Source organism: Salmo salar, chromosome ssa18 (assembly GCF_905237065.1).
Source record: "Salmo salar chromosome ssa18, Ssal_v3.1, whole genome shotgun sequence".
NCBI classification, from domain to species: Eukaryota; Metazoa; Chordata; class Actinopteri; order Salmoniformes; family Salmonidae; genus Salmo; species Salmo salar.
This window is the reverse complement of record NC_059459.1, coordinates 74,454,320-74,466,599: the sequence shown is the minus strand read 5'-3', so window position 1 is coordinate 74,466,599 and position 12,280 is coordinate 74,454,320. Positions and strand designations below refer to the sequence as shown.

The following is a 12,280-nucleotide window of genomic DNA, read 5'->3' as shown; positions in this document are numbered from 1 at the left end:
AGGCCTACAGTTGAAGTCGGAAGTTTACATAAACTTAAGTTGGAGTCATTAAAACTCATTTTTCAACCACTCCACAAATTTCTTGTTAACAAACTATAGTTTTGGCAAGTCGGTTAGGACATCTACTTTGTGCATGATACAAGTAATTTTTCCAACAATTGTTTACAGACAGATTATTTCACTTATAATTCACTGTATCACAATTCCAGTGGGTCAGAAGTTTACATACACTAAGTTGACTATGCCTTTAAACAGCTTGGAAAATTCCAGAAAATGATGTCATGGCTTTAGAAGCTTCTGATAGGCTAATTGACATAATTTGAGTCAATTGAAGGTGTACCTGTGGATGTATTTCAAGGCCTACCTTCAAACTCAGTGCCTCTTTGCTTGACATCCTGGGAAAATCAAAAGAAATCAGTCAAGACCTCAGAAAAGAAATTGTAGACCTCCACAAGTACCACGTTCATCTGTACAAACAATAGTACACAAGTATAAACACCATGGGACCACACAGCCGTCATACTGCTCAGGAAGGAGACGCGTTCTGTCTCCTAGAGATGAACGTACTTTGGTGCGAAGAGTGCAAATCAATCCCAGAACAACAGCAAAGGACCTTGTGAAGATGCTGGAGTAAACAGGTACAAAAGTATCTATATCCACAGTAAAATGAGTTCTATATCAACATAACCTGAAAGCCTGCTCAGCAAGGAAGAAGCCACTGCTCCAAAACCGCCATAAAATAGCCAGATTATGGTTTGCAACTGCACATGGGGACAAAGATCGGGCTTTTTTGGAGAAATGTCCTCTGGTCTGATGAAACAAAAATAGAACCGTTTGGCCATAATGACCATCATTGTGTTTGGAGGAAAAAGGGGGAGGCTTGCAAGCCGAAGACCACCATCCCAACCGTAAAGCACGGGGGTGGCAGCATCATGTTGTGGGGGTGCTTTGCTGCAGGAGGGACTGGTGCACTTCACAAAATAGATGACATCATGAGGCAGGAAAATTATGTGGATATATCGAAGCAACATCTCAAGACATCAGTCAGGAAGTTAATGCTTGGTCGCAAATGGGTCTTCCAAATGGACAATGACCGCAAGCATACTTCCAAAGTTGTGCCAAAATGGCTTAAGGACAACAAAGTCAAGGTATTGGAGCCCTGACCTCAATCCTATAGAACATTTGTGGGCAGCACTGAAAAAGCTTGTGCGAGCAAGGAGGCCTACAAACCTGACTCAGTTACACCAGCTCTGTGAGGAGGAGTGGGCCAAAATTCACCCAACTTCTTGTGGGAAGCTAGTGGAAAGCTACCCAAAATGTTTGACCCAAGTTAAACAATTTAAAGGCAATGCTACCAAATACTAATCGAGTGTATGTAAACTTCTGACCCACTGGGAATGGGCTGAAAGAAATAAAAGCTGAAATAAATAATTCTCTGTACTATTATTCTGACATTTCACATTCTTAAAATAAAGTGGTGATCCTAACTGACCTAAGACAGGGAATTTTTACTAGGATTAAATGTCAGGAATTGTGAGAGCACATAGCCTACAGAGGCTAGTGAAACAAGACCCCTGGAACAGGGTTGGAGAGCACATAGCCTACAGAGCCTAGTGAAACATGTTCTTATAAGCCAAGTGCTCAATTCTTCAAATGAACCACATTAATCTGCTTTACAACCGGTGTAGCCTACCCGGCTTATTAAAAACGTTAACGGGTGAAGTGCTTCCTCCGTTTGCTATTCGAGTGCAGGCTATGAATGTTTTTTTTTTGTGTGGGCTATTCTAAATAAAAAAGAATTCCACACATTTATTAGTAGGCTGTATGTAAAGACCAGATTAAATTGAGAATAGTCTGATGGGTGAGAATATTATCAAGTGCTTTTCAAATTGTGAATGAGAGACTGATGAAGTGTGTGCAGCCTGCACAAAAAAACAGAGCACATACATGCCTTTCATGAAACTTTTTTCAAACCCTCGTTAGAGCCGCATCATGCAGCCTTACAATGTATTAAACATCTAAATGTATAGCCTAACGTCTGTATCACAAACAGTGGCGGTTCTAACTCTAAATGAAGCATACAGGAGGACCTGTTTCAAATGATCAATTTGTTAACTGCTCAACACAGAATAGCCGTATGTGCTCACTCCCTCTGAATCGTTTAGGAAAAAGACCCTTTCTATTTTATTCAGCTTTGTTCAATTATATTCTTCATACTATAAAATAATGCCTTGGGAATTCTAAGCAAATCTTGTCTGCTAAATGAACTAGTGTAGCCCACAGCCATATGGCATAGCCAGATCAGGACCTAACATAAGGACAACTCAGAGTATGAGAGACAGAAGGTTGATATTGCAGTAGTACGTTATACACAGGTTTGTATGGGTATGCTTCCTGTCCCTCTCTCTCCTACAGCGTGTATTCTACAGTGTGTGTGTGTGTGTGTGTGTGTTTTCCTGCTGTGTTAACCCTCTCTCTCTCCCCTGCTGCAGTTCGCCAGTATGCTGACATTTGTCTGTTCAGTACGGCTCAGTACAAGTGTCCTGTTGCACAGGAAGAGGCAGAGTGAGTCCCCTTCTCTCCATCCCTGTCCCCTTCTCTCCAAACCTCTCTCTCCATCCCTGTCCCCTTCTCTCCAAACCTCTCTCTCCATCCCTGTAAGTCTCTCCAAACCTCTCTCTCCAAACCTCTCTCTCCATCCCTGTCCCCTTCTCTCCAAACCTCTCTCTCCATCCCTGTCCCCTTCTCTCCAAACCTCTCTCTCCATCCCTGTAAGTCTTTCCAAACCTCTCTCTCCATCCCTGTCCCCTTCTCTCCAAACCTCTCTCTCCATCCCTGTAAGTCTCTCCAAACCTCTCTCTCCATCCCTGTAAGTCTCTCCAAACCTCTCTCTCCAAGCCTCTCTCTCCATCCCTGTCCCCTTCTCTCCAAAACCTCTCTCTCCATCCCTGTCCCCTTCTCTCCAAACCTCTCTCTCCATCCCTGTAACAGTCTCTCCAAACCTCTCTCTCCAAGCCTCTCTCTCCATCCCTGTCCCCTTCTCTCCAAACCTCTCTCTCCATCCCTGTAACCTTCTCTCCAAACCTCTCTCCCCAAACCTCTCTCTCCAAACCTCTCTCTCCAAACCTCTCTCTCCATCCCTGTCCCCTTCTCTCCAAACCTCTCTCTCCAAACCTCTCTCTCCAAACCTCTCTCTCCAAACCTCTCTCTCCATCCCTGTCCCCTTCTCTCCAAACCTCTCTCTCCATCCCTGTCCCCTTCTCTCCAAACCTCTCTCTCCATCCCTGTAACCTTCTCTCCAAACCTCTCTCTCCATCCCTGTAACCTTCTCTCCAAACCTCTCTCCCCAAACCTCTCTCAACCTCTCTCTCCAAACCTCTCTCTCCATCCCTGTCCCCTTCTCTCCAAACCTCTCTCTCCAAACCTCTCTCTCCATCCCTGTCCCCTTCTCTCCAAACCTCTCTCTCCATCCCTGTCCCATTCTCTCCAAACCTCTCTCTCCATCCCTGTCTCCTTCTCTCCAAACCTCTCTCTCCATCCCTGTCTCCTTCTCTCCAAACCTCTCTCTCCATCCCTGTCCCCTTCTCTCCAAACCTCTCTCTCCAAGCCTCTCTCTCCATCCCTGTCCCCTTCTCTCCAAACCTCTCTCTCCAAACCTCTCTCTCCATCCCTGTCCCCTTCTCTCCAAATCTCTCTCTCCATCCCTGTAACAGTCTCTCCAAAACTCTCTCTCTCTCCATCCCTGTCCCCTTCTCTCCAAACCTCTCTCTCCATCCCTGTAACAGTCTCTCCAAACCTCTCTCTCCATCCCTGTAACCTTCTCTCCAAACCTCTCTCTCCAAGCCTCTCTCTCCATCCCTGTCCCCTTCTCTCCAAACCTCTCTCTCCAAACCTCTCTCTCCATCCCTGTCCCCTTCTCTCCAAATCTCTCTCTCCATCCCTGTAACAGTCTCTCCAAAACTCTCTCTCTCTCCATCCCTGTCCCCTTCTCTCCAAACCTCTCTCTCCATCCCTGTAACAGTCTCTCCAAACCTCTCTCTCCAAAGCTCTCTCTCCATCCCTGTCCCCTTCTCTCTAAACCTCTCCAAACCTCTCTCTTCATCCCTGTCTCCTTCTCTCCAAACCTCTCTCTCCATCCCTGTCCCCTTCTCTCCAAACCTCTCTCTCCATCCCTGTAACAGTCTCTCCAAACCTCTCTCTCCATCCCTGTAACCTTCTCTCCAAACCTCTCTCTCCATCCCTGTAACAGTCTCTCCAAAACCTCTCTCTCCATCCCTGTCCCCTTCTCTCCAAACCTCTCTCTCCAAACCTCTCTCTCCAAACCTCTCTCTCCAAACCTCTCTCTCCATCCCTGTCCCCTTCTCTCCAAACCTCTCTCTCCATCCCTGTCCCATTCTCTCCAAACCTCTCTCTCCATCCCTGTCTCCTTCTCTCCAAACCTCTCTCTCCATCCCTGTCTCCTTCTCTCCAAACCTCTCTCTCCATCCCTGTCTCCTTCTCTCCAAACCTCTCTCTCCATCCCTGTCCCCTTCTCTCCAAACCTCTCTCTCCAAACCTCTCTCTCCATCCCTGTCCCCTTCTCTCCAAACCTCTCTCTCCAAACCTCTCTCTCCATCCCTGTCCCCTTCTCTCCAAATCTCTCTCTCCATCCCTGTAACAGTCTCTCCAAAACTCTCTCTCTCTCCATCCCTGTCCCCTTCTCTCCAAACCTCTCTCTCCATCCCTGTAACCTTCTCTCCAAACCTCTCTCTCCATCCCTGTCCCCTTCTCTCTAAACTCTCTCCAAACCTCTCTCTCCATCCCTGTCCCAGTCTCTCCAAACCTCTCTCTCCATCCCTGTAACAGTCTCTCCAAACCTCTCTCTCCAAAGCTCTCTCTCCATCCCTGTCCCCTTCTCTCTAAACCTCTCCAAACCTCTCTCTCCATCCCTGTCCCCTTCTCTCCAAACCTCTCTCTTCATCCCTGTCCCCTTCTCTCCAAACCTCTCTCTCCATCCCTGTAACAGTCTCTCCAAACCTCTCTCTCCATCCCTGTAACCTTCTCTCCAAACCTCTCTCTCCATCCCTGTCCCCTTCTTGTCCTCCTTCTCCTCTTCTTTGTCTCGTCTGTGAGAGAGAGAGAGAGAGAGAGAGAGAGAGAGAGAGAGAGAGAGAAATAATGCAGACAGATTGTGTGGCCATACAGACACTCACTTTCAGTAGTGTTTTTAATAGTATTGTTGTATTATTTCTGCATATCTTCTACCTCATATTGTATGACCCTCTATGACATCACCCAACCTCCCTTTCTGCTGGCACTACCATGCCAGAATACTCCTCTCCTCCCCACCCCCCGTCTAACCCCGTCTCAACGGCCCCAGGTAACCTCATCTTATCCCGTCTAGTAACATCACAGCCCCTTGTCCCCTTGTTATGACATCTTAGAGTCAGTGTTTTCTCCCCCTGTACTGTAGTTTTACAGGTGACTGATGTAGTTCTGCACAGATGTGACACCTACAAAAAGTCTGTGGGCCGTGCCTCCAACCGGTGAGTAGAGGAGGAGCGACTGGCTAGGCCTTGACCCAAAATGGCCGCCCAAGACGTAACCCCCAGAGCTCCCAGACCCAGACCTCCCCACAACCCCAGTACCTGGCTCCCAGACCCAGACCTCCCCACAACCCCAGTACCTGGCTCCCAGACCCAGACCTCCCCACAACCCCAGTACCTGGCTCCCAGACCCAGACCTCCCCACAACCCCAGTACCTGTCTCCCAGACCCAGACCTCCCCACAACCCCAGTACCTGGCTCCCAGACCCAGACCTCCCCACAACCCCAGTACCTGTCTCCCAGACCCAGACCTCCCCACAACCCCAGTACCTGGCTCCCAGACCTCCCCACAACCCCAGTACCTGTCTCCCAGACCCAGACCTCCCCACAACCCCAGTACCTGGCTTGATTTTCGGTCCACCAAAACATTCCCTCATGGCCTAAATCGAGATGCCCGACCTCACACTCTGATAATTCTCCTCCTTGTCCCCTGTTATCCAGTCCTCCACAAGAAGCCACTGGCCCCAAAACCCAATATCCTTTCTCTGAAATGAAGAGGATTCTCTCCCAGTCCAGTCCCCTTCCATGCCCCTCTCCCTCCCTGTTCCAGCATCTCACAGATCCTTTCTTTTCCTCTCTTCTTTCCTTACTGCTTCCAGAGCGTTGTGGATGCCTATACAAGAGGGAGTAGGAACCAATCACATATGAAATAATCAATCATTTTCTCTCTCTCACCTCCTCCACAGTGACCAGGTGTCCCCCAGCAGTACGTTCTGTAAGGTGTACACCCTGACTCCCACGCTCACCAACAACCGGGAAAAGAGAGGCCTGGCACTGGACGGCAAGCTGAAGCACGAAGACACCAACCTGGCCTCCAGCACCATGTAAGAGACGAGAGAGAGAGACTAGAGAAACACATTACAGAGAGAGAGAGAGAGAGACTAGAGAAACACATTACAGAGAGAGAGAGAGAGAGACTAGAGAAACACATTACAGAGAGAGAGAGAGAGAGAGAGAGAGACTAGAGAAACACAGTACAGAGAGAGAGAGAGAGAGAGACTAGAGAAACACATTACAGAGAGAGAGAGAGAGAGAGACTAGAGAAACACATTACAGAGAGAGAGAGAGAGACTAGAGAAACACATTACAGAGAGAGAGAGAGAGAGACTAGAGAAACACATTACAGAGAGAGAGAGAGAGAGACTAGAGAAACACATTACAGAGAGAGAGAGAGAGAGACTAGAGAAACACATTACAGAGAGAGAGAGAGAGAGACTAGAGAAACACATTACAGAGAGAGAGAGAGAGAGAGAGAGAGAGCGAGAGAGAGAGACTAGATAAACACATTACAGAGAGAGAGAGAGAGAGAGACTAGAGAAACACATTACAGAGAGAGAGAGAGAGAGAGAGAGAGAGAGAGACTAGAGAAACACATTACAGAGAGAGAGAGAGAGAGAGAGAGACTAGAGAAACACATTACAGAGAGAGAGAGAGAGAGAGAGAGAGAGAGAGACTAGATAAACACATTACAGAGAGAGAGAGAGAGAGAGAGAGAGAGACTAGAGAAACACATTACAGAGAGAGAGAGAGAGAGAGAGAGAGACTAGAGAAACACATTACAGAGAGAGAGAGAGAGAGAGAGAGAGAGAGAGAGAGAGAGACTAGAGAAACACATTACAGAGAGAGAGAGAGAGAGAGAGAGAGAGACTAGAGAAACACATTACAGAGAGAGAGAGAGAGAGAGAGACTAGAGAAACACATTACAGAGAGAGCGAGAGAGAGACTAGAGAAACACATTACAGAGAGAGAGAGAGAGAGACTAGAGAAACACATTACAGAGAGAGAGAGAGAGACTAGAGAAACACATTACAGAGAGAGAGAGAGAGACTAGAGAAACACATTACAGAGAGAGAGAGAGAGACTAGAGAAACACATTACAGAGAGAGAGAGAGAGAGACTAGAGAAACACATTACAGAGAGAGAGAGAGACTAGAGAGACAGAGACGAGAGAGAGACGAGAGAGAGACGAGAGAAACACATTACAGAGAGAGAGAGAGAGAGAGACTAGAGAAACACATTACAGAGAGAGAGAGAGACGAGAGAGACAGAGATGAGAGAGAGATGAGAGAGAGACGAGAGAGACAGAGATGAGAGAGAGACGAGAGAGAGACGAGAGAGACAGAGATGAGAGAGAGATGAGAGAGAGGCGAGAGAGACAGAGATGAGAGAAACACATAGATTACAGAGAGAGAGACAGAGAGACAGACGAGAGAGACAGACGAGAGAGACATAGATTACAGAGAGAGAGACAGAGAGACAGACGAGAGAGACAGACGAGAGAGACAGACAAAGACAGACGAGAGAGACAGAGAGAGAGAGAGACAGAGAGACTGTAGCACCCGGCCTGACCCTACTATAATCTAAATTCAAATGTCTACGGTTTGCTGGTGCTTCTGTCCCCAACCAAGGAGGCCCTACAGCAGCACCTATATCTTCTGCACAGATTCTGTCTGACCTGGACCCTGACAGTAAATCTCAGTAGGACAAAAATAATGGTGTTCCAAAAAAGGTCCAGTCGCCAGGACCACAAATACAAATTCCATCTAGACACCGTTGCCCTAGAGCACACAAAATACTATACATTCCTCGGCCTAAACATCAGCGCCACAGGTAACTTCCACAAAGCTGTGAACGATCTGAGAGACAAGGCAAGAAGGGCCTTCTACGCCATCAAAAGGAACATAAAATTCTTCATCCCAATTAGGATCTGGCTAAAAATACTTAAATCAGTTATAGAACCCATTGCCCTTTATGGTTGTGAGGTCTGGGGTCCGCTCACCAACCAAGAATTCACAAAATGGGACAAACACGAAATTGAGACTCTGCATGCAGAATTCTGCAAAAATATCCTCTGTGTACAACGTAGAACACCAAATAATGCATGCAGAGCAGAATTAGGCCGATACCCGCTAATTATCAAAATCCAGAAAAGAGCCGTTAAATTCTACAACCACCTAAAAGGAAGCGATTCCCAAACCTTCCATAACGAAGCCATCACCTACAGAGAGATGAACCTGGAGAAGAGTCCCCTAAGCAAGCTGGTCCTGGGTCTCTGTTCACAAACACAAACAGACCCCACAGAGCCCCAGGACAGTAACACAATTAGACCCAACCAAATCATGAGATAACAAAAAGAGAATTACTTGACACATTGTAAAGAATTAACAAAAGAAAAACAGAGCAAACTAGAATGCTATTTGGCCCTAAACAGAGAGTACACAGTGGCAGAATACCTGACCACTGTGACTGACCCAAACTTAAGGAAAGCTTTGACTATGTACAGACTCAGTGAGCATAGCCTTGCTATTGAGAAAGGCCGCCGTAGGCAGACCTGGCTCTCAAGAGAAGACAGGCTATGTGCACACTGCCCACAAAATGAGGTGGAAACTGATCTGCACTTCCTAACCTCCTGCCCAATGTATGACCATATTAGAGACACATATTTCCCTCAGATTACACAGATCCACAAAGAAATGCCACAGTGTGCCATCACAGCAGCAAGATTTGTGACCAGTGAAAAAACATCGTTACGAAACTGTATATAGACAATTACATTTGAAATGTCTATTCCTTTGGAACTATTCCTTTGGAACTTGTGTGTAATGTTTGCTGTACATTTTTTATTTCACTTGCTTTGGCAGTGTAAACATGTTTCCCATGCCAATAAAGCCCATTGAATTGAAGAGAGAGGAAGAGAGGAGAGAACCCACATTCAGAAAGTATTCAGACCCCTTGACTTTCCACATTTTGTTACGTTACAGCCTTATTCTAAAATGTATTAATTGTTTTTTTTCCTCATCAATCTACACACAATACCCCATAATGACAAAGCAAAAATATATTTTGAAATGTTTGCAAATTTGTTACTAATAAAAAATGGAAATATCACATTTACATAAGTATTCAGACCCTTTACAGTACCTTGTTGAAGCACCTTTGGCAGCAATTACAGCCTCAAGTCTTCTTGGGTATGACGCTACAAGCTTGGCACACCTGTATTTGGGGAGTTCCTCCCATTCTTCTCTGCAGATCCTCTCAAGCTCTGTCAGGTTGGATGGGGAGCGTCGCTGCACAGCTATTTTCAGGTCTCTTCAGAGATCTTCGATCAGGTTCAAGTTTGGGGTCTGGCTGGGCCACTTAAGGACATTCAGAGACATGTCCCGAAGCCACTCCTGCTTTATCTTGGCTGTGTGCTTAGGGTCATTGTCCTATTGGAAGGTGAACTTTCACCCCAGTCTGAGGTCCTGAGCGCTCTGGAGCAGGTTTTCATCAAGGATCTCTCTACTTTGTCTGTTCATATTTCCCTCAAGCCTGACTAGTCTCTCTGTCGCTGAAAAACATCCCCACAGCATGATGCTGCCACCACCATGCTTCACCGTAGGGATGGTGCCAGGTTTCCTCCAGACGTGACGCTTGGCATTCAGGTCAAAGAATTCAATCTTGGTTTCAACAGACCAGAGAATCTTGTTTCTCATGGTCTGAGAGTCCTTTAGGTGCCTTTTGGCCAACTCCAAGCTGGTTGTCACGTGCCTTTTACTGAGGAGTGGCTTGCATCTGGCAACTCTACCAACAACAAAACACTGATTGGTGGATTGCTGCAGAGATGGATGTCCTTCTGGAAGGTCACCTCCCTGACCAAGGCCCTTCTACCACGATTGCTCAGTTTGGCCAGGCGGCCAGCTCTAGGAAGAGTCTTGGTGGTTTCAAACTTCTTCCATTTAAGAATGATGGAGGCCACTGTGTTCCTGGGGACCTTCAATGCTGCAGACATTTTTTGGTACCCTTCCCCAGATCTGTGCCTCGATATAATCCTGTCACGGAGCTCTACGGACAATTCCTTCTACATCATGGTTTGGTTTTTGCTCTGACGTGCACTGTTAACTGTGGGACCTTATATAGACAGGTCTGTGCCTTTCCAAATCATGTCCAATCAATTGAATTTACCACAGGTGGACTCCAATCAAGTTGTAGAAACATCTCAAGGATGATCAATGGAAACGGGATGCACCTGAGCTCAATTTCTAATCTCATAGCAAAGGGTCTGAATACTTATGTAAATATGTATTTCCGTTTAAAATGTTTAATACATTTGCAAAAATGTCTAAAAAACATTATGGGGTATTGTGTGTAGATTGCTGAGGATTTTTTTATTTATTGAATTCATTTTAGGATAAGGCTGTAATGTAACAAAATGTGGAAAAAGTCAAGGGGTCTGAATACTTTCTAAATGCACTGTATGTACAAACAACAACAAGCAAGGTTACATTCAAATCTGAGACACACACACACACACACACACACACACACACACACACACGCACACACACACACACACACACACACACACACACACGAATAGAAACACACACACATATGTATAGAAACACAAACACACACACGTATAGAAACACACACACACGTATAGAAACACACATATGTATAGAAACACACACAACCACATATGTATAGAAACACACACACACATGTATAGAAATACACACACAAACACACATGTATAGAAACACACACACACATGTATAGAAACACACACTCACATGTATAGAATCACACACACACACGTATTGAATCACACACACACAAACACACGTATAAAAACACACACACATGTATAGAATCACACACACACACGGTCAGAAACACACACACACAGGTAATTTGCGACTTCTTGAGAAACCAAATTAGTCATCAGAATTCAGATAAACAAACAAACAACTGCCTAATATCAAGGTTGTGACTAGATGGAGTACAGCTATGGACCGAAGGCAGGTTAACAGAGAATTGTATCTAACCCTTTTTCTGACCTTATTAACCTAATTCTCCTAACCTGCTAAGAACAATTCACTTCCATCCGTAGCTCGATACCATTTAGTCAAAACATCATATACATGCCCATATACATGCCCATATACATGCCCATATACATGCCTGCAGTTGTCCTCTGGTCTCTATATGTTGTGTTAGTTTGTGTTTGGTTCTGTTTGATGTGTCCAATAAGGAGCTTCTGTTTGATGTGTTCCAGAGTGAAAGATGTGTCCAATAAGGAGGTTCTGGGGATCCTGGTGTCCTACAGAGTCAAGGTCAAGCTAGTGGTGTCTCGCGGAGGGTGCGTTACACACACACACACACACACACACACACCACGCTCAAACTAGTGTTGTCCCACGGAGGGTAGGCTGCATCTTGGCTCCAACACTGTCTAACATAGATTTATGTAGTGGTTGTAAGTGAATGTTTCCACCTGGATTACGCTGGAATGTTCTCTGAGTATCAGTTCATCTCTGCCTAATGTGTGTTCTGGCACAGGTCCAACATAACTGTGTGTGCTCTGTCCAGGGATGTGTCGGTGGAGCTGCCTTTTGTTCTGATGCACCCCAAACCCTCTGACCTACCCATGTCCAGACCTCAGTCAGGTACAGACCAATGTGTGTTTAATAGAGAAACATATGTATTAGAAAAGTGTTTTGCGGGAATATTTACCTGTTTTGAAATGTCATTACTTTCACTCACAGTCGTCCCAGAAACAGATGCCCCAGTTGGCAGTAACCTGATAGAGTTTGAGACAAAGTAAGAGAGAGAAAGCGTTTGTGTATCTCAAATTTTAATGTAACCTTGTTTGTTGAACACAATTTTAATCTCTCTTCCTCCTTCTCCCTCCCTTCATCCCTCCTCCCTCT

General features: G+C 45.8%; 1 protein-coding gene across 1 annotated transcript in view; it reads left to right on the top strand.

Annotated features, from left to right (window-relative positions):
* LOC106577890 (arrestin red cell) overlaps nucleotides 1–12,280 on the top strand; it is a 100,389-nt gene that overhangs the window by 82,089 nt on the left and 6,020 nt on the right. The window contains exons 10-14 of the mRNA XM_045701535.1: nucleotides 2,493–2,565; nucleotides 6,272–6,409; nucleotides 11,626–11,709; nucleotides 11,940–12,016; nucleotides 12,116–12,170. Of these exons, the coding sequence (XP_045557491.1) occupies nucleotides 2,493–2,565; nucleotides 6,272–6,409; nucleotides 11,626–11,709; nucleotides 11,940–12,016; nucleotides 12,116–12,170 (427 nt within the window). The remainder of the gene's footprint in view (nucleotides 1–2,492; nucleotides 2,566–6,271; nucleotides 6,410–11,625; nucleotides 11,710–11,939; nucleotides 12,017–12,115; nucleotides 12,171–12,280) is intronic.